This window comes from Petaurus breviceps, unplaced genomic scaffold (assembly GCF_028583685.1).
Source record: "Petaurus breviceps papuanus isolate PSGF00001 unplaced genomic scaffold, PetGlider_PUasm1.0 90977, whole genome shotgun sequence".
NCBI lineage: Eukaryota > Metazoa > Chordata > Mammalia > Diprotodontia > Petauridae > Petaurus > Petaurus breviceps.
Genome location: NW_027187391.1, coordinates 56224736 through 56248484, shown reverse-complemented (window position 1 = coordinate 56248484; position 23749 = coordinate 56224736). Strand labels below are relative to the sequence as shown.

General features: G+C 38.4%; 1 protein-coding gene across 3 annotated transcripts in view; it reads right to left on the bottom strand.

Annotated features, from left to right (window-relative positions):
• Positions 1–23749, bottom strand: part of FAXC (failed axon connections homolog, metaxin like GST domain containing) — a 69508-nt gene that overhangs the window by 11586 nt on the left and 34173 nt on the right. For all 3 annotated transcript variants that reach the window (XM_069077182.1, XM_069077183.1, XM_069077181.1), the window contains one exon: positions 10935–11051. In XM_069077182.1, coding sequence (XP_068933283.1) covers positions 10935–11051 — 117 coding nt within the window. The remainder of the gene's footprint in view (positions 1–10934; positions 11052–23749) is intronic.

Here is a 23749-nt window from a genome sequence, read left to right as displayed (position 1 = left end):
GAGGGAAATGAGAAGGAACTGTCAGGCTGGTAAGAGTAGAACCAGAAGATGATAGTATCACTAAAACCTAGAGAGGAGAAAGTATTCGGGAAGACAAAGTGATTGATTGTCATAAGCCCATGGGTCAGAAAGCACATAGACTGAAAAAAAAAGTCATTAAAATGGGCAATTAAGAGATCACTGGTAGCTCTGGAGGAAGAAATTTCAGTTAAATGGTGAGGTAGGAAACCAGACTGCATAGCCTGCTAAAAGAAATTCGTATTCAAAAGAGTTCAGCCTAACCATCTACATAGGAAAAACTAAGTGGAAAAAGAATGCCTATTGCCATGGCTATGTATACTGAATGAACAACCTACAGAAATCATCCAACAGAATAAAATATCTCTTAAAGAGAAATTACAAACGAACAATGAGTTATGCCCAGAATTTAATGGGAGGACAACAGGCTGAATTGTCTTTGGGAATCTGGAAGATCATTTTAATGACCCCAAAAGTCTCCCAGGAAAAACTGAGCCCAGCTTTTTAATAAAAGTTTTCTTTGGGTGATGCTATATGGCTGTGAGTCGTGGAACACTACTCTAAATGATCTGAGGATCACCTATAGGCAAATGCAGAGGCTCATGGAGGGCCTGAGAAGGCCACATTACATTACTATTAAGAAATTATAAAGGGAAAACTATTAATATAAAGGATGCCATCAAAAAGATGTCCATGACTCTTAAAAAAAGGATTGCTCACTAAGCAAGAACAAGAGATAATTGATATGAAGTCCATATTCTTCACTGGTATCCCATGAAATATGAAGAAAACAAGAGGAAGGTCCCCAACAAGCTAGGCAGACCTACTATGGCAAATTTATGGGATTTGTTGTTGTTCAGTAACTCTGTCATGTCCAACTCTATGTGACCCCATGAACTTTCTGTCAATGGGATTTTCTTGGCAAAGATACTGGAGGGGTTTAACATTTCCTTCTCCAATATGTCTTCATTTTACAAAGAACTGAGGAAAATAGGAATTAAGTGACTAACCCAGAGTCACAAAGCTAGTAAGTGTATGAAGCCAGATTTGAACTCAGATCTTCCTGGCTCCAAGACCGGTGCTCTATCCACTGCACTACCTACCTGCCCAAAATTTATGGGAATACATGGACAAAAGTTGCAAAGGATAGGCAAACACAGATTGCATTCTGCGTCATTGGTACAGATTACACTGATGAGATTATAGATCCAATTAAATATATTGGAATAACATTTTTCAAAGACAGAATTTTTATTTAAGAGCTGCTTTGAAATTAAAATAGATAGAACTATTTGTTATTTGAAAATTTAAACATCATCCTCTGAGATACCACATCTGTTCGTAGCATCCTTTAAAAAAAAATCATAGGATTTCTAAAATCTCTCAGTACCTACACTGAAATAATATGGCTTAGATCAATGAGTGATAGCACAGAATCAGAATCTGTGGGCTCTCTTCCCAGAGCTAATACTCATTAGTTATATGACCTTAAGCCAAATGTTTAATGTCTCAGGAACTCAATTTCTTCATCAGCAAAACATATCAGAGAACTTTTTCTAAAGAGTGACACTACCCTAATGGGGCACAGCAGCTCCCTAAAGACTATAAAAACCATTTAGATTTTACCAGCTTCTCCAACTTTCCCTGCTGGGATCTGAGGAAGACAACACTGAAAGCCTCTGTACCCCATGAGAGGGGATGGGGGAGGGGGGTTGTAGAGGGAAGAAGGAGCTGTATCACAATTGCAGCCGTCATAGACATGCCACAATATCCTTACCTCCATCTCCACAAAATCACTGGACTAGAAGGATGCTTAAGAAGCCATTTTGACCATTTCCTACATTCATCACGTCCTTATGCCATATCAGACAAAGGATATCAGTTCTGATGTTTATATATCTATGTGTTTCATATATGTCCAGAGAAAGATTCCACAGTCTCCTTTGATAATCATCAAATATCATATTTTGGCCAAAGTTTTAATTAATCCAACAGACTTCTATGCCTCATTTTACAAAAAAGGCTCTCTTTTGTATCTCAGCCATTCCAGAGACCACATAAGGCTGGGAGTAGGATCATAAATTCCAAATAGACCCAGCTTTGTTTTGCTCTCTGAGTGAGCCGGAAGAATACCTCTTCTTATGTCAACAAACCAGAAGAGGCCTACTTTATGGCTCTTCAGGACAAGACCCTCAACTCACAGCATTAACTTGGCTAATGGGGCTTTTTCTTATCTTAAGATTTTCTGGGCACATACCATGTTATGGATTGTTAATGGTAAAGAAAACACAGATGGGGCGGCCAGGTGGTGCAGTAAGAGCACTGGCACAGAGTCGGGAGGATCGGTTCCGCCTTAGATACTTAACACCCACACAAAAAAACTGGCGTGTAACCTTGGGCAAGTTACTTAACCCCAATTGCTTAAAAAAAAAAAAACAGATATTCTGGATCATAATTTCAATGTACACTTTGTCATCTCTCTTGTTTTTCTGTATTTATCATTTATCCAATTAAGAAAATTCCTTTCTCATACAATGATTAAACCATTATGGGGATCATAAATTTGTGTGAGTCAGCCACCCTGTATTGGGATGGTCTCTCCTCCTTTTGTTCTTCAGTCAGAACTTCAGTCCTGCACTCCTTGCACAAGTAATGCCAGCCTTAAGGGAATGAGGAATAAATTCTGCAACTGTATACCACGATCTGTTTGTCTCCTTTAACCAAACCTTTGAAACAGGTTGACACCTTAGATGATGGATTTTAACGTTCAGAATCCCTCCACTTCTAAATGATTCTTCTTTATGATTAATTCAAAGCACTTGTACTACCTTGTAAAAGGAGTTTGTTTTCTTAACTGGACCAGTGATTTCACTGATTTGGGGAACACCCCAAAGTGAGGAGGAAATAAAGAATTTCTTCTCCCAATACCACCAGTCAGTATGTTCTCTGCAACTCAGCCTTAGAGAACTGCCCAAGTCACATGGGCAATGTGTCGGAGGGGAGGTACTTTCTCTTTGTATCTCTAGCTCCAGCACTTAGCACTGTGCCTGGCACATAATAAGTGCTTAATAACTATTTGTTGTCTGAATGGAATGCTAACTAGGGTTTAAACCCATGTCCTTCCTTTCTGAGGCCAGCTCTCTACCCACTATACCACCCTATATCTCTCATTATTGTTTGTAAAATGCCCTCTAGGATCAAAAGATGGACTGAATCCAAAGGACCATTATTTTAACTATTTTTAACAAATTGAATTTCTATCTGATTTTTCTTCATTGATTTTGATCATAACATCTTTTTTTTTGTTTTTTGCTTTTTTTTTTTGGAGGGCAATTGGGGTTAAGTAACTTGCCCAAGGTCACACGACTAGTTTTTTTGGTGTTACATGTCTGAGGCTGGATCCAAACCCAGGTCTTCCTGACTCCAGGGCCAGTGCTCTATTCACTGTGCCACCTAGCCACCCCTGATCATAACTTCTTTAAAGAATGATATATTATATGTTAGTGATTTGTTCATACTAAATTATTTCATTTTTAATACATTTAATAAATTATAAATGCAAAAATTACAACAAAAAAATCTTTGTTCTCTGACCTCAGAAAGTAATTTTTCTCTAGATAGAATTTCTAAGGACTTTTCAAGTATTAAAATCCAATAGTTCTATAAAATTGTCCTGTATTATGTATCTCCTATTAACTTTTGCTGCTCTCAGATTCAAACACAATTTTCTGACTGATGAAATCAAATCAGTGATGAGTGGAGTATAAGGTGGACTAGTCAGCAATCCATTCAGACAAGTGCTTATTAGAAAAAGGGGAGAGGAAGGGCATAATCATTTACATAGCAATACTAGGCACCAGGTACTGTGCTAAGTGCTTTTTTTATTTAAACAAGTGATGCTATTATCCCTGTTTTACAGTTGAAGAAACTGAGGCAATGGAGAGGCCTCCCTAACAAGAGGGACAAGGAAGAGACATTAACATCTTCTAAATTCCACCATTAAAATACAAATACCCCTGGGTAGTGTGTTGACCTTGAACCTTAGATAATATCTTAGCTATCTGTGAACGCTTCAGGAATTAGATGGAAGGCAGCTGAGGACAAAAATGGGATCTGCAATAAATTACTACAGGTCAGATGTATTAGAAACCCCACTAGCACACAGGGTAGGCTGCTAGCACAGGGTCTTTGATCTGCTTTTCTAAAGGAAAAGACAACTTTAAAGGGGTTAACAATCTTATTTTAATTAACAGACAGATAAGTAGAAAGAAGTGAGTATCCAAGAAAGAATCCAATAGACAGGGCTCAAAGTATCTAAACAAAGTAATAGATACCTAATCACCAAACCAGGAAGCAACATCTGGGTTCAGGCAGTGGGGGAGGTGAGAGTGGGGGAGGTGAGAGTGGGGGAGGGGCTCCTTATCAACAGCTACCCAGAGTCTTATCTGGCCAAATTACAAAGAAACATTTTTCCCATGAGTGAGCCCCAAGGTAAAATACTGACCTCCCAGTATATATAGTTCTCAACTAATAGGCTCTGAGCCAGAAGGTATCACAACCCACTTGACTCAGCGCCTAATTGGCTCAGTACCAAGAGGTGTGAAAGCATCCCAGAAAGCAAGCTTCCCCCTAAGCAAGCTTCTCCTTAGGCAAGTTCCTCCCCCAAGGCAATAAAAATCTCCCTGAATATATATATAGTTTTTGCCTGATGGGCTGTATGTGACTCCGGATGTGTCACAGTTTTGAACTGGGCCAAAGTTCAAAACAGCAAGACATCTGTGATTAAAATACCTGTGTACCTTCAGACTTGGGAACACAGGCCCTGTTCAAGGGAAAAAAGGGAACACATGTGGCCTATTAATGGATAGGGAAGATCTTATATTCCATTAACTCTACATTCAGCCCTGAGATGTTACATGCTCACTTCATTAGAAAAATATGAATATTACAACCAGCAGTCAGATCAGGACTATAAATCAATATTTTCATAAGGTAGTATATGACTAAAGGCCTTTGTCAGGCCTTTATAACACAAGTGTGCACAAACACATGATGTATTTGGTAATTCCTTCTCACTGTCCTAGATATTAGGGTGTGTTCAGCTTTATCACAGAAACAGATCACTGTGGAATGGAAAGATAAGTGGTATTGAGGCAGCTAGGTGGCACAGTGAATAGAGTATTGGCCCTGGAGTCAGGAGGATCTGAGTTCAAATCCAGCCTCAGACACTTGACACACTTACTAGCTGTGTAACCTTGGACAAGTCATTTAATCATGCCTTCCCCCCTCAAAAAAAAAGGTGGGGGGGAGAAGTGATATTGACTCAAGAAAACTGCATTCAGGGGAGGCTAGGCGGTGTAGTGAGTAAAGCTCAGCCCCAGAGTCAGGAGGACCCGAGTTCAGTTTCAGCCTCAGACACTTAACACCCACACAAAAACACTAGCCGTGTAACTTGGGCAAGTTACTTAACCCCAATTGCCCTCCAAAAAAGGCAAAAAAAAAGAAAACTGGATTCAAATTCTCGCTTTGACTTTTACAACATGTATGTCACTTTCCCTCCTAAGATCATAAATAAAAAGAAGGGGCCTTAGTCCAATCCTTTCATTTTACAGATGAGGAAACAAAGGCTCAGACAGGTTAAGTAACTTGCCCCAAGTCACACAGGAAATAAGTGTAATTTGAAAACGTATCCCCTATGCAAATCCATTGAGCTTTTTCCTACCATGTTGTTCCTTTCTGGGTTTCAGTTTCTTCATTTGCAAAATGAAAGGATTAGTTTAGGTGAGATGATATCTAAGTTCTCTATCAGTTGCAAAGTCTATAATCCAAAAAAATTTCCTGTTCAATTTTTAGATGCTTAAACTTTTTCACTTTAATATAAGAGATCTTGTATAAGTACCATGAGGAAATGCTACTTAAAAAGAAAATATTCTCCTCTTGGTTCACTGAGACAATTTTTTCAGTCTCTGAGAAACAGTTTACCCTCTCTTAAAGAAACTATTGTTCATTTGTCTCAGGATGTGAGGGGGAAAAGAAAATACTTCATCTGTTTATCTAGTCATATCAAGTCATCAAGCATTTATTAAGTGTTTACTATGTGTATATAAAATATCATTAACTTCAACTTGAACAAATTCTCTTTTAAATGCTTGTTTTCACATTTTCTATTGAATTGAATTTGTTGTTAATTAAAAGTGACCAAGAACTTTGGGTAAACAAACATAAAGGATGACCATATCTAAATGAGAATGGTTTTGTGTAGGGATCATTATCACTCTGTGGAATAAGTTCTAACTCTTTATAGGCTTTCACTATAGAAATGAATATCACATTCCTACTTATAAGTACAGGAAGAATTTGAATGACTGATAATCTTGATAATGTTAACTTTGGAGGGAGTACTTTCAGTTAAATAAGGAGACCAGGAGCCAGACTGAAGAGTTTCAACATTGAAAAGTCTCCTATAAGAGTTCCAAAATCACTCAAAAGAGTTTGGTCTAACAATCTACACAGGAAAAACAAGGTGGATAAAGAATGACTATTATCTAAGCTATGATATACAGCTGAATGGGCAATCTCTTGAAGCAATATTACAAATGGACAATGAATTGGACCTAGAATTGAACAGGGGGGAAATGGGCTGGATTATCTTTAGAAAATTAGAAGGTCATTTTAATGATCCCCACAAGTGTGTTTCTCACAGACTTGAACAATGAGACTCAACAGGTAAATAGGAAGGTAGATGACACAGGCAGCTGGGCTGGACACTTGTAAAATGTTCACTGGACCCAGGGAGTGTTTGTTATCTCTATTCCATAAAGCAAATTAGATTCAACAAGCATTAATAAAGGGCCTACAGGCACTTTGTTGTTCACTGAAGGCACAGAAAAAAACCTGCCAATGGACATACAAAATGTGAGTTTTTCATGCCTGTCCTTTACCCTCATTTTCTCATGGCAGAGTTGCCTAGCAACAAGGAAGAAAAATGAGGAGAAATACTTAACATCTAAGAAAAATCAATCAAATTTTATTTTATCCTTCTGGGTCCAGAAAAAAAGTGGGCTCACGTTGCCTATTCTAGGCTTGCAGGAATATAGATATAGAGCTAAAAGGGAACTAAGAGGTCATCTAGTCCAGCCCCTTTATTTTACAGATGAGAAACCAAGGCCCAGAGAGGTTAAGTGAATTGCCCAAAATCTCATAGAAGAAGAAAGTGGAAGAGCCAGAATTTCATATTCCTCTCCTGCTCCACTGTGGTGACATTACAAGTCGGTTGCAATTTTTGTCCCAGAAGTACCATATGCCCAAATTTAATGGAAGTACTGAGATATAACACTAAGGAATAGTGGCATAGGGTTCTCTCTTTCTGGAGGCTGGGACATCTAAAGATTAAGGGATTTTATGCTCCTATCCACAAGTCTTTTCCTTTGGGGAACTCTTTTGAGGCTAGAATGGCCTCATGTTTAGCAGGGGCCTTGGAACTGTGGGCTCTAGCATCATGAAAATCAAAATTCTGTAGGGAAAAAGTCTTTTTCTCCTTTCTGTATTTAGTCTCTGCTTGCTTTTATGTACATTAGAATTTTTATATTAATAATAGCTAATTGCTAACATTTAGCACCTGCTATATAATAGGCATGGTGCTTTACAGATATTGTCTCATTTGATTCTTACAACATCCCTAAGAGGTAGGTACTAATTAAAACAAATATCTCACGCAAAGAAATTGTCTGATGGAATGGCACATTTATTTTTTAGCCAACATTTCACACAGTAATCTGGTACAACAGAAAGAACTCTGCAGTTACAATTAGAGGACCTGTTCTTACATCCCAATTCTGTCATCTCTACAGGTGTGACTTTAGGCAAGTCACTAAACATTTCTGGGCCTTGGGTTATGCATCTGTAAAATAAGAGGAAGGCATGCATTTGGGGAATGAAGTGGAAAGAATACTGAGCTTAAAATCAAGAAGGCCTGAATTCAAACACAGCTTCAGACACTTACTAGTTGTGCAACACTAGGCAAGTCACTTAAATTCTGTCTCCTTCAATTTCCTCCACATAAAATGGGGACAAAAAATAAATAAATAAAAATAAAATAAAATGGGGATAATAATAGCACCCACCTCCCAAGGTTGTTGTGAGGTTCAAATGAAATAATAATCAAAAAAGTGCTTAGCACAGTGCCTGGCACATAAATAAGGGCTATACGAATGCTAGCTATTATCAGATGAGATAATATTTGTAAAGCACTTCAATACCTGGTACTTAATAGATACTTATTTCCTTGTTTCAATGAGATGATCTATAAGGTCCTTTCAGCCCTAACAAAAATAATAATAATAAGACAATTATATAATTCATATATGTTTGTCAAGGATAAACAACAACAGGAAGTGTGGAGCTTACAAAAGGAAATTCTTTTTTTGTTTTGTTTTGTTTTGATTTTTTGCCTTTTTTTTTTGAGGGGGAAGGTAGGGCAACTGGGGTTAAGTGACTTGCCCAAGGTCACATGGTGTGTGTGTTCGTGTGTGCGTGTGTGTGTGTGTTTGTGTCTTAAGTGTCTGAGGCTTGATTTGAACTCAAGTCCTCCTGACTCCAGGGCCAGTGTTCTATTCACTGCACCACCTAGCCGCCCATACAACAGGAAATTCTGCCACACTTGGGAGTGGAACTGAGTCATAGCTTCACTTCCTAGCTTTAGGCCACACATCTAGTTTGACTATAAGTAGGAGACCTGACTTCTTTCAAGCCCTTTGGGATGTTTGCTCTTGAACTTTGCTCTCTCTTCCATTTAGGTGAGTTTTGGGTTAGATTTATTGGATGCAATCTGCTCAGATGTGCTACTCAAGAGTAAAAAGTCAAAAATTTCCTGGGTTTGTAAAACTAATTCTACTAGGAAATTCTGGGAAATCGCCTTTGTAAAAAAACACAGGCACTCTTATTAACAAGACTGTGAACCACAGGTTGTTAGAGAGCTGGAAGGGACCTTAAAAATAAGCTGGTTCAAACCACTTATTTTAAAGATGAGAAAACAGCATCAGAGAGGTAAGGGACGGCACCAGACTTAGAATCAGAAGACCCAGAGTCAAGTCCTGGCCCTATCATTTACTAGAAAACTTACTAAAGAAGACTTATTTTTTTTTAAGTGGAGCTGAACAAGAATTTAAACCTTGTTTCTGTCTTTACAAATCGAATCTAAAGACAACTCTTAATAGACTATGGCGGTTCTGCCTCACTTAAATTCAATTCACTTGTAAGTCATGACATCACCTTCTGGATTTCAAGGTCCTCTTCAAAGACAAACAACAAGAAGAAGAATGGAGTTTACAAGAGAAGAATATATTGGGAGAAGGAAAAAGGGAGAGATAGAATAGGGTAAATTATCACACCTAAAAGAAGCAAGAAAAGGCTTTTACAATGGAGGGGAGGAGAGGGGAAGTGAGAGGGGATGAGTGATCCTTACTCTCATCAGATTTGGCTCAAGGAGGGAATAACATGCACACTCAACTGGGTATCTTATTCTACAGGAAAAGTAGATGGAAGGGGATTGGGAGGGGGCGGGAATGATAGAAGGGAGTGCAAATTGGGGGAGGGGTGGTCAGAAGCAAACACTTTTGAAAAGGGACAGGGTCAAAGGAGAGAATAGAATAAGTGAGGGGAGGGATAGGATGGAGGGAAATATAGTTAGTCTTTCACAATATGACCATTATGGAAGTATTTTGCATCACTACACATGTATAACCTATATTAAATTGCTTACCTTTTCAATGAGGGTGGGTAGGGAAGGAAGAAGGAAGAGAATTTGGAACTCACAGTTTTAAAAACAAATGTTAAAAATAGTTTTTACGAGCAACTGGAAAATAAGATGTACAGGCAATAGGGTATAGAAATCTATCTTGCCCAACAAGAAAATGAGGGAGAGTGGGATAGGGAGGGGGGGGATTGATAGAAGGGAGGACAGACTGGGGTAAGGGGTAATCAGAATATATGCCATCTTGGGGTGGGAGAGAGAGGAAGAGGGGAGAGATGGGGAGAAAATTTGGAACTCAAGGGGGCGGCCAGATAGCACAGCAAGTAAGAGCACCGGCTCCAGTGTTGGGATGACCTGGAGATCGAATCCCGGGCTCAGACACTCAGCACCACACCCAGAAATAACTAACTGCGTAACCTTGAGCAAGTTACTTAACCCCGATTGCTTAAAAATAAAAAATAAATTTGGAACTCAAAATCTTGTAGAAATGAATGTTGAAGACTAAAATAAATTATTTTTTTTAAAGAGTAGAGCTTACAAAAGGAAGTTCTGCCACACCTGAGAGTGGAATGGAGTTATAGCTTCACTTCCTAGCTTTAGGCCACGTGTATGAGGGCACCTCACCTAGTTTGACTAGAAGTAGTAGACCTGACTTCATTCAAGCACTTTGGGATATTTGCTCTTGACCTGTGCTCTCTCTTCCACTTAGGTGAGCTTTGAGTTAGATTGTCTGAATTGACTTATAAAGCAGTAGTGGAGACTAGTAGGTACCCTGACTTCTCTAGTCTGTCTGTTCCTATCATAAAAGCTGAAAACCTACTGGGAGTCATGTTCAGAAAATATACACTGGGTCAAGGAAATGTATTAATCTACTAATAATTATTCATTTTATGGATTGAAGATTATTGGCAAAGTTTTATTTTCATTTTATAAGACATTTGCAATAGATTGGTATATGTTACTGAATTAATATTTCACCAGATAGCCTATTTCTCCTCAAGTGCCCTAGTATTTTCAAAGAGATGCCAGTGATCCCTTAGCCATGAACAATGGTGCCTCCCAAACAGATGTACCAAGCCCACAGGAATATACACTGAATTTAACAAACATTTTCAATAAAAAGAAAAATAATTTCCCAGACAAGAAGTTTTCAATGCTTACTTACCTTTGATTAGTCTCTCAGGTCTTGTCCCTGGTAAGGTCCACATTGCCTGTGCTAAGTGTCCAAAAACGGTGGCATCAAGAGTGGAAAATTTTGGTCCCATGATGTATTTTTTATCACCTATAATAATGAAAAAGTGAGCAAAGTTAGTCTCTACTTTTCTCAGATGATCTCAATGACTACATCTTAAACCATTTTTTTAAGTTTATAATCCATTCTATTTCTCATTTTATTTATTTATGGATGGTCAAAAATCATTCACCTTTTCTTTGGAACAAATAATAAAACAAATATAAAATTATGAGGAAGACAAGCCAAGCAAACAAAATTACATATAATACTCATATACAGTCAAATATGGCAATGACCCTGAAAACTCTGATCTGGGTCCGCACCAACAGGTGAGAACTTTAACTAAATAGAATGAGAATTGCTAAAGATGATGTCCCTATGAGAAATTCCTCTCTTCAAACCCTGACAATTAATTCTTGTAGCCAGTTATATAACTGGAACTGCCACAGGGGTCAAGGAGTTCAAAGAGTCTAGGAACCCCAATAAGGAGAGTCCCTGGACAGCAGTCTGGAATGAATTCATGGACTCAAGTACTCTCTAAGTCAAGATGGCAAAGATTTATTGTTATGCTATATAGCAGGCAAGAATTCTTAGGGAACCTGCAACCTTAGAGGGGTACAGTTAAAGCTTATATAGGATATTCTATATTAAAACCTGTGCCAAATATGCTAACTAGGTGAGTCAGGGCAGGATTAGGGCGAGTTTAAGGAGTGGTCAGTCCTTAAAGGAACATGCACTTTTTTTTTCTTTTTAGAGAGGGTAAGGTACAGCAGTCGGGGTTAAGTAACTTGCCCGAGGTCACACAGCTAGTTTTATGTTAAATGTCTGAGGCCGAATTTGAACTCAGGTCCCCCTGACTCCAGGGCCAGTGTTCTATTCACTGCACCACCTAGCCGCCCCAGGAACATGCACTTTTAACATCTACTGAGCTGGTATATTGCCCAGAATTCATTGGGACATAGCCCAGGGGTGGGGGTGGGGGGTGCATGGAGGTGTAGTTTTAGGCTTGAAAGGTCACTAGGTCTGCTAGGCAGGGCTGACTGAGCTACCACCCATCAACGTCATGTTTGACAAGATGGATATTCCAAGCCTGAGGCTTACATAAGGAGGGATTCAGGATGTATATAATGAGCTAGGGAGTATACATATGACCAAGTCTAGGATACATATGATAGGTCAGTGAGTAGTAAATATCTTTATGACCCAGGACACAGCTGCTTCAGCCAGTACACAGCTGGCTCAAACTACTAAATTCTATAGGTGCAGCTGGCTACTGTATCAGAAAGAGATAAGTATTTTGCTAGGGTATGCTGCCCTTGAAGTAGAGAGAAAGTGCCTGAGACAGTGTTTTGAGGCTAGGGAGAAATGTGATTTTGGAACTGAATGTGACTTTGGGACTGGGCTTCAAGCACAGGCACCCAAGCATCCCATCTGCATAGTTTGCAAGAAAATTTAATCAAAATAAGAAGCTACCAAATGGATCCCATTTCCTCTCCACCCCCTTACTACTAGAATGGTTATGTTGTATGGGTTGATCTGCTAGCAATTCTCTCTCCCTCTTCCTCAAGCAAAGTAAAATAGATTGGAGAATGTGGTCATATGGCTTGCCCAGGGCATTTTGTGAAGTTCACCCCGGGCAAGAAAATTCCAGTTATGATTCAGACTCATTCTACCAGAAGAAACATAAAGAAAAATTCTCCCTGAGGTAACAAAGACCCCAAAGATCTTATGTAAAGATGTAGATCTTTAGATGTAAGTCTAACCCAAGGTCAACAATGTCCATGAAATGTCGCCCCAGTTTTAGCAAGCTATAGCCATCTTGAATCAGCTTCTAACACTTGTTTCCTGATGTTTCTTTAGAAGAAACTCCAAATAGAGGATTTTTATGATACACTGCAGAGTTATAAACACACATATCACACACACACACACACACACACACACACACACACACTTCATTTATGTGATTAATATTCTTTAATTAGGGAAGGCGGCACGACATGATGAATCTCAGCTGATCTGACAGCCAAGACCTATATTCTGCTCCTGCCTCTGATTATTATTAGTTGAGTGACTTTGGATAAATCACTTAACCTTACAGTGCCCAGGCACCTCTCAAACTATGAATTGCAGAGAAAGAGTTTCCTCTATCTAGCATTTCCTATACCAATGAAATCTAGTCCTAGTCCATATCATTAAAAGAATAACACTTCCTTATTTAAAAGATATTCCACAATGTATATTACATCCTTCCTTTCCATTGCCACCATTACCCTGCTAATTCTGGTCCTCATTCTTCACACTTAGGCTACTACAATAACTTTTATTGTTATAAAATTTCCTTCTCCTGGTCCTCAACTTGTGTACTCTGCTCCTTTCTGTGCACTTCCTACAATATTTCAAGTACCCAGGACTGATTGGCAAGAACATTCTTTCTACTAACACACACTGAAAGGCATCCATGCCTCTGTAGGTGGTCATTATGGATTGATGCAGCCAGGAAAAAAATTATTACCTGGTAAATGTGAGAAATTATTATTAATAACCAATAATTTGGGGGGAGATTCATAGCTCTCCTCCTCTTCTACAATCCTTTAAAAGTTCAACTTGAAGGGCATTACTGATAATGAGAGAATTTTTTTTTCTTTTGGACTACTTTTGAATATATATACATACATATGTATATACAAAGCAACCATAGCAAGACTGACTGTGTGACTGTGGGCAATTCACTCAATCCTTTTAGGAAGCTCTCTAAGACATCTAGTTTCAGAGCAGATAGATAACAACCATTATTGGTAGAAGGAGTTTTCTCACTAGCATTTCCTCATACCAATAAAATCACAGATCTGGATCAAAATGTTAACAGATAAATATAAATTAGATCAGATGACAGATAATTACCCATATTATGTCTAATAGATACATATGTAGTACAACATTTCAATTCTCCTAAATTCATGACATACTTTTACAATTTAGAATCTGCCTCTGATAAACACAAATTTTCCCTAGTCACATCAAATTCAGATAAATGGTTCTTAGGATATGCTTGCCAAAGTGGGAAAAACTTTCCAGAGAACTGAAGGTACTTATAAAAACAAATTCTCAGATCTCTTTGCTGCCTGGTCACTTCCAGCAACCTCCATAAGCTCCATTTCTGCCCTCTGGCTACAGTCCCAAGTGTTCTAATTGGCAGGTAAAATGGCTCAGTCAACCAAACATGAGATGTTTTGGTGGGGGAGGGGGGAAAGGAGGAAGCCTGAAGATTCTTTCCATTGGGAATTAAAGAAAAACACCTATGAGAAATGGACTCAGATTTTTCAAGGACCTAAATTCTTTTCCATTATCTTATAAAATAAAAATCAGTAATAATATTTTCCACTGAAAGAATAAATCTTATGTCTGGATATCAATATGGTTTATAAACAATTTCAGCGACACCACTCCCATCCTTTTTCTAATAGTGTAAATGAAAAGCAAAAAGTGCCTCTCCAAGACCATTTAGGGAGTCTGAGGCCACAGACTACTCGAGTAAAGGTAAAAGCTTGACTTCTTATTTCATGAGTAAGCTATTAAATCATACACAATTCCAACACTTTACTAAATCTGAATCACTAACATCCTCTTTTATCATTGGAGAGACTGTGGTCCACTCCTAAGTTTTCAATGTACATTACTATGTGGATATATTATCAGGGGAAAAAAATCCATTTCCCATGACCCCTCAACTTCAAAGATAGACCTCACTTCATTTGAAATAAGGGAACATTACATTTCATGAGTGCTTATTTATGTTCATACTGATCTTTGTAATCATTTTAATTCTCTCTGCTACACTATGAGATTCACAATGGAGCAAACAGCAAATAAACAGCCTGATATTTTAGGTCACTTATCTCCTCCTCAATTAAATTTACTGCCTCTTCAAAATAGCCTAGATGGCCTATCCCATGACATATAAAAGCCAACACAAAAACCTTTATATGGAGAAAAATTTCACATATGTCTCTAACTAGAACACTGCATTCTCTCACTCTGTGGTCTTCCACACTTAACACATAACAGAAGGGAGGTAAGGAAGACGGTTACCACCTGCTTTTTGCTGTAAGTACCCTAAGGACCATGGGATGTTTCCATCTCACTTGCAGCTGAAACCTCCTTCCATTATGTGTCAACTCCCCATTGGAATGTGAGCTCCTTCAGAGAAGGAACAATCTTACTTTTCTATTTGTACTAAATACAAAGCAGTGTTTTCTTAGCTTATTAAGTGCTTAATAAATGTTTTGGTCATTTATAAATTGTTGCTTAACACTTAACTTCTCTGAGACTCAGTTTCCTTATCTTCAAAATGAGGAAGTTATATATCAGATTGCTTGCCATCTTGGAAAGGGGGGAGGGAAAGGAGAGAGGGAGAAAAATTTGAAACTCAAAATCTTATAAAAAATGAATGCTGTTACAGATATACATAGAAAGAGGGCACAGGTCCAATTTAACAGGAAGGAATGATACTTAAAAGGTGAAATTAAGAGGTGAGAGAGGAATATAAGGAGAGATGGGGAGAGACAGATTGGGGTAAACTATCTCATACAGAAGAGGCAAGGGAAAATGGTTAAAATGGAGGGGAAGAATAGGAAGGCAAAAGGGAATGGGTCAACCTTATTCCCATTGAATTTGGCTTGAGGAGGGAGTGAAATACACACTAAATAGGGTATCTCACCCTCCAGGAGAACAGGGGGGGGAAGGGGATGAGAGAGGGGATGATAGAAGGGAGGGTAGGCTGGGGGGGAGGGAGGTTGGAAGCACTCACTTTTGAAAATAGACGGGATCAAAGAGGAGAGTAGATCGGGTGGGAGGTGGGATGGGAGGGAGGGAAGTGTAGTCAGTCTTTTACAATGTATCTACTATGTTATTGTTTTGCATTAGCAACACATGTGCAACCTATACTGAACAGTAGGGGTGGGTGATGGGGAAAGAGGGGAATGAATCTGGAATTGAGAGTTTTGAAATCAAATATTCAAATATGTGTATATATACATATATGTATACGTGTACATATATACATACTATTATTAATACCATCTTACATGTAACTGGGAAATGGGATGTGCAGGCACTGAGGCATAGAGACCCACTGGAAAAGTTGAAAGGGGTATGGGGGAAAATGTGGGAGAGAGCAGACTGGAGGAGGGGATATCCTGTGGGACTGCTATTTTGGGGCGGTGGGTAGGGGAAAAACGGGGAGAAAATTTGTAACTTAAAATCTGGCGGAAATGAATGATGTACATCAGAAGTTAATAAAGCATTAAAAAAAATGAATGCTGAAAACTATCTTTACATGTATTTGGAAAAAAAGTAAAATACTATTTATAAAAAGAAAAAGGAATGAGGAGGTTGGATTACATGACCTCTAAAAGGTCCCTTTTGGCTCTAAAACTCATGATCCTAATTCATAAATTAAGAAGTTAATTAACCAGACAGTTACCTATTTCTGAATTTTTATTTCTGTGCATGTGTCTGTGTGCACCTGTGTGTGTATGTAATTAGAAGCCTGAAATTAAGAAATACTAATAATAATAATGCTCTGCAAACAGGCCTGTTTGATTCCCCACTGAAGGTGAAAGTTAAGGAATTCTGTAAGCAGAGTAAAGATTATAGTACAGCTGTCAAGCCTCTCCCTTACTCTGTGGTTAAACAGATCTCCCTGGCTCTTTGGCATCTCAGCAGAGGGCTTCTGTTGAGTTTTTGTTAAAACGAATGAAATAAATGGCATGCTCTGGCTAATATTGATGGCAGTAATGAACATGAAAGGCAATCTTCCCTGTCAAGGGCTTTGCAGAGAGCATCGCTGAAGTGCATCGTGGAACCAGTGGGTTCAACCTCAGTAGGGTCCTGAAGGCTTGGGCTCAATGCCAGTATCCTCCAGTGCCACCAGGATCCAAATCATTTAACTCTATCATCTAGGATTATCTTCTTGCCTGAGGATTATCTGTATTAAGAATTAAATTGAGCACCTTTACTATGTGGCTGCTCAGTTAGATGCTGGGACCCCTCCTCCTAGGAAGGGGATGGATTTTGCTGGAGTCACCTTATTCAGATTTTGTAACTTCTTTGCATTTATTGTTTACATGTATAAATTTACTTGCTCCCTTTGCATTACAACATAAGAGCCTTGAAAGAGAGGATTGTTTCATTCATGGTATTTGTATCCCCAGCATATTGTATAGCGGCTAACTCAAAATAGTGATTTAATAAATGCTTGTTGATTTATTGACAGAATGTGTGAGAGGCTCATTTGAACCCACATCTTAATGACTCTGAAGCCAGCTCTCTATCCACTACACGAAGCCATGTCTTCTACCATTCTGGGCAAACCAATCTCTTTAAAGCATCAAGGCATCATAAAGGACAGAAAGGATGTGGTATGTTCCAGGATGGTAAAACTATCTCCCTTTATCCTCCAGGTCCCTGAGCCCAAGAAGCCCAGGGATAACACCTCAGACTACTGGCTCTCCATCCAGTTCAGCCCTAGGAGCCATCACCAAGGAGAGGAATCCTTGTAGAAAAAGTGTCCACCATCCCTGGCACCACCAACACCAGTCACTGACCAAATGCCACCAACCACTCAAGAGCCCTGGGAATTATATCAGCACCCCCTGCCCAGACTACTGTCCCTTCTTCCAGTTTGACCCTCATAACCATCAGTTACTGAAGACCCAGAAGAGAAAGTTCTTGTTGTTAAAGTCCTTAGTGATGCAAATGGTTTAAGGTCAGAAACATTATGGTTTTATCAATGGAAATGACATTAACACTTTGCTACTGAAAGGAAGAAAACAAGTATTTATTAAGAGCCTACAATATGACAGACACTGTGCTAAGTGCTTTACAAATATTATCTCATTTGAGACTCACCACAACCCTGAGAGGTAGGTACTATTCTTTATTACCCCCATTTTACAGCTGAGGAAACTGATACTGACAGTGATTAAGTGACTTGTCCAGGGTCACAAATCTAGTATCTAAGGCCTAATCTGAACTCAGGTTTTCCTGACTCCACTTTCAGCACTCTGTCCACTGTGCCCCCTAGGTGCCTAAGGATCTTTCAGTGTGACTTGCAGCTCCACCTTCTTGCTTTTCCATCTGTATCCCCAGTGCCTAGCCCTTAGATACTTAAATTATTTCTCATTAATTCATTAGCCTCCCATTAATAGTGTCAGGCAAAGAATACTTTTAACATATCCATTCACATGATGCCCTCCATTAAAAGGTAGACGGTAATATTCATGTTATGTTTCTAAATAGTAACACAGGATTTTTAAACGGCAACTACCCCTGCTTCCACTAGTGAATAAAGGAAATCAAAATCTTCACAATGGTATACTTAAAGCCTGGGGTCTCATATAATCCTCTCAAATAAAAAAGGTGAATTTAATAGTATACGAAGTTGATTCTCAAGATCAATACACACACACCCATTTAAACAAATATAGAGAGTAGAGATAAGGAGCTAGAACTGTGATTTCACTAGTATAGGAAATTCCCAAGTGATGAAACTCTCTAACAATGCAGTCAGGCACCTTCTCTGTAACTTACAGGTTAAGTGACTTACCCAGGGTCACACAGTCAATATGTTTCAGACAGACAGGATTCAAACCCAGGGTTTTCTGGTTTCTCTATCTCTATTCATAATACCAAGGTGACTATTTATAAAATAATTTTAAAATACAATGGGAATTCTAAAGGCTTCAATGAGAAGAGAGAATATGCCAGACTTATGGGACAGCCTGCAAAAAGGTACACAAATAAAAAAAAATGGAATGTCATGTGCCAGGAACACTTGACCAGGACTCAGGGTATGTGAGAGGTAGTAAAATGTCATTAGCCTGGAAGGATAGAATGGAGCCAGATTGTGAAGGGGATAAGGGGATTAAATGCCAAATTGGGAAGTCTGTTCCTGCAAACAAAAAAGAGATTGCTAAAACAGCCTTCTCTGAGCCTCAGTTTCCTCATCTATAAAATAAGACCTGTCCTGTATACCTCAAAAGTGTATTCTGAGTATCATTTTATAGAATGAATAATGATCATAGAAGTAGTAGCAGCAGCAGCAACAGTAACTGACATTTATGTAGGGTTTTAAGTCTGCAAAGTCTTTTACTATATTATAGTATTTCATTTTAACCTCACAAGTCTATGAGCTAAGTATTATAGGTACTTACTATTAATAATAATAACTAGAATTTATATACCTATTATCCCCATTTTACAAATGAGGAAACTGAGGCAGGGTAAAGTTAAGTAATTGTAACTTACCCATGGTCTTCCTGACAATAAGTGTCAAAAAGGAGTATTCTAAAGCCAGGTCTTCCTGCCCCCAAGTCTAGTACTATAACCACTATGTAACAGTATCCTACTCTCATCTCCTTCACTGCTCCCGTCCACTCCCCAAAAACACCCTGACATTTATGTAGCACTTTAAAGCTTAAAAAGCACTTTGCATATATTAAATTATTTGAACCTCTAAATAACTTCATGATATAAGTATGGTTAACTCAGAGAGATTGTGACTTGCCCCTGGTAACACAGCTACCAAATGTCAGAAGTGGGATTTGAACCTGAATGTTACTGGCTCCAAGTCCAGTATTGTTCACTATGCCCCATTGCCTCTTTTATAAAGAATGTGTTTTGTAAGCTAAAAATTTGAGTTGTTATTCTATGCGTTGTACGTTAACTGCTCAGGATACACTCACCCTGAACCACTCACTGATGGAGGGACAACTTAGCCAATCAAGGTTTCTTCTCTGGGCATTTCCAAATATGTGTCCTTAATGGAAGAAACAAACAGCTAAGCAAGGTAGCGAGCACTATCATTAAAATAATTGTTTTCAAAACCTGCAGTTTACTGGCCTTTGAGTGGAAATCCACATCAAATGCTGTGAAAAACTAGAAATAAACCTGGAAATAACTTATCATACAAGACACTGAACAGAGCAGCAGCACAGAGTATCAATATAGAAATGCACACTAAGTAGTTTAAGACATTTTGTTCCTGGGAAAATCTTATAATAAGGAAAATCTACCCAGAGCACCAATAGACAAGCACCAGAGCTTGGGGACGTTAAACCCCATCTTTACCTCTGTCTTATATACAATGTCTATGCTTCCTTCTCAAATTAATAACAGCTAGCATTTACATGGCACATTAAAGTTTACAAAGCACTTTACATATATTATCTCATTTGATCTTCAGAATTAACCTGGAGATTAGGTGCTATTATTATAGATGGAGGTTAAGTGACTTGCCCAAGGTTACCTGGAAAATAAATAGTTGAGGAAACATCTGAACTCAGGCCTTCCTGACTGAAGTTCCAATACTCCAAATACTCCACTTTGATACCTAGCTGCCTTCATTCATACATATATACATATATATATAAATAATTTCCTATGCTTTGCATGATTGCTCAATGTATAACCTATATCAAATTGCTCACTGTCAGGGGTGGGGGAAGGGAGGGAAAGAGAGAATTTGGAACCCCCAAAAATCTTTTTAAATGAATGTTTAAAATTATCTTTACATGTAACTAAGAAAAATATTATTTAGAAAATAATTGGGATTTCCTTTTAAAGGATTAATGCACAGATTAGAATCATAGATCCATTAAACATTTTTCATTCAGAAAGTCTTTTTCAAGTAAAAGGAATGTAGATGCAATGGGAAAATAAAATTTAACTGTAAAATTAAAAAACAGTCCTCTTTATATTATAGAGCCAAAGAACCACTGAATATTAGAGCTAGAAGGATTTTTGAGATTACATAGTCTACTTTTCCCCAACCTACAGACTGTTCCAAAGGACTATGAAATCCCACACCAAGCGCTGACATTCACTCAGTGTAAGTAAAATCTATGATATGACTCAGCATGATGAATAAGTGTCTCACTTTTACACATGATATATATTACTCTTGTCCATGTTTATAGATGTCACTATGATGTCAAGATATTAGGAGACATCCTATTTCCCAGAGCTAAGATCCAGTAAGCAAGCTATGCCTTGAGCTTCACGTAACAACAATCCTTTGCAATCACCCTCTGGACGATCTCAGCCACAGCAAAATCCCAGAATTGTTTCATATAATTATTGTATTGCTGTGATCTGCACCAGGTGTTCCCTGACCACCTGCTGTATCCATGTTCTGGTCATGAAGCCCTGCTTTGACTCAAACATGTCACATCGTTGTGGTTACCCCTCAATGTCAGGGTACAGTTCATTTAAGTAGCCATTGAGTATTGAGGTATGAGTATTGAGATTTGGCCACACTAAAGTGGGTCCCCCTCTAAGGGTGAGGCCCCAGCACATATGTCCTTGCTTGCAAGCCATCTCTCTCACACTGAAATTAAATTTATGTTGGATGCCTGACTCTTCTATCTCTAGCCTGCTGTGTTCAGTTCTACCATCCACAGGTTAGAGGCTGATTTCATCCAGTTGACGATGATTAATAAAATAAAAATGTATTTGTGAGTATTACAGAATTCACAGTAGTTTTTCCTTCATAACATGTTCTCTCAATCAACTGATGTTAATAGTACAGCTACTATCATATGGCAGTCCAAGAAAGATTTTGACATTAAAAAGGGATCCCCATTAGCAGTATGGTGGAGCCAGCTCAAACCAGCTCACAAGAGCTCACTAATTGTTAAATTCTCAGTGTGAGCATTTATGCCTCAGAAATCAGTAGATGTTACAAACCAAGGGCTTTATTTTTTGTTTTGTTGATTATCTAGACTTAAGAAAGTGACAGAGAAAATGTCAATGATGCAGATTAAACAGAAAAGTATGTCATGCACACATATATATATATATATTTTTTGGAAAGCAGATTATGAAATATTTGCCAGCATATCCCTGATCCTCATATTTAGAAAGGCTGGACCATTTCACAAATGAGGAGACTGAGGCCCACAGAGGTTAAGTGACTTATCCAAGATCACACTTTTAGTGGAACTGGAGACTGTGTCTCCCAGGTCACACTTGTCTTTTTCAATATCAAAGAGCTACAAAGGCATTGAAGTGGACAGAACATTATACTGAGAATCACAAAGTCCTTAGTTCAAATCTTCCCTTGGATATTAATTAACTGACTTAATTTCCTCATCCATAAAATGAAGGAGTTGGTTTCTAAGGTAGGGGCCCTTAACCTGAGGTCTGTAAATTTGTTTCTTGTTTATATTTTAATAATTATATCCAAATACAATTGATGTGATATTTTTAAAGTTCAAAAGACATAGTTTCTGGGTAATTTAATCATTTTATTAATAAGACTAGCATGTTTATTCACAAAAAGAAGTCAGTGACATTTTGGAATGCCAAAGACGCCTCATGGTGGTGAGCTCACAGTTTACATGCTCTAGGAAGAGTAGGTGTTCCTGAGAGTGACAATCAATTCTGACTGGTTAAGAATTAATAAGGAAATGAATATTATAATGAGATGTGAGTTCAGTCTAATAACAGTCTTGGGGGTATGTGACTTGGATCACCCGAGTCTTGGTCAAAGAGACATCAATTTCCATATTACCTGTCTGATAAAAGGAAGAATCCACATTTTCCCAAACTAGTCTAAATAAACACAATGGGCAGGAATCCTTCTATTAGCCCAAATTTAGAATTTCTTTTACTGTCTATTGATTTTAGCCTGGGTAAATCTTTAAGCAAAATTTCCCACACTAGTTGATTTCTGGATGAGGAAGCAGAAAAGGGGAAAATCCTTGGTCCTTATTCAATAATTAGTTATCAATATAAGAGAGAAATAATCATTTCTCTCATTGGTTTCCTCTATAATCCTATGTATTTTATTTTATGCACTTAAAAACATTCCAAGAAAGGGCCTATAGGCTTCACCAGACCAAAGGGAGCTATGACAAAGGGGAAAAAAAAAGTAAGAACCCCTACTCTAAAGTCCCTTACAGTTCTGAATCTGTCAACTTACTTTCTTAAACTGTATATTCTTCTTTCTTCTCCAATTCCAACTTTCTTCTACTCTGGTTCATTCTCTTCCTTTCTCAAACACTCTCTCCCTAGTTCCACTGTCCCCTCTGAACACCTAGAACCCTCTGCTGTACACAGATCATGATGTCCAACATTTATGACCTACATTTATGTAGTGCAATGGAGAACAGGACTAGAAGAGAGAAATTGGGTTTAAGGCCCAGTTTGACCACTGTAAGACCTTGGACAAGTAAATTAACCTCTCTTGGCTTCAATTTCCTCCTATGTTAGGTAACAGGGCTGGACACAATGACTTCCAATGCTCCTCTCAGCTCTAAATCTATGAATGATATGCCTATGAACAAGATCAAGGGAGATTTTGACCTTTTGCTCCAGATGTTTTCTGTCATTGCTGAATTCACCACCAGAACTGAGGTTTGAGAGGTGTCCTCCCACAGAGGAACACCCCACCTGACATTTGTTTTTTGACTTCTATTCAAGTCATTTCTTTAATATTTCAATGTAGGTACTCCCTCCACTAACACAGATCACCATCCATTTCTATTCACACCTTCATCCCTAAGATTCTTGTCCATGCCTCCCATAAATACTCCCCAAAGGACTTATCCAATACACTAGAGGCCATCCTCTACATCTTTAACATTCTGTGGGTGCCAGTACAGCGTTTAAGTTGCCTTCTGTCACAACTCACTCTCAATGTATGTCAAGCCTACCTTCTTTTACAGTAATACATTTCTCCA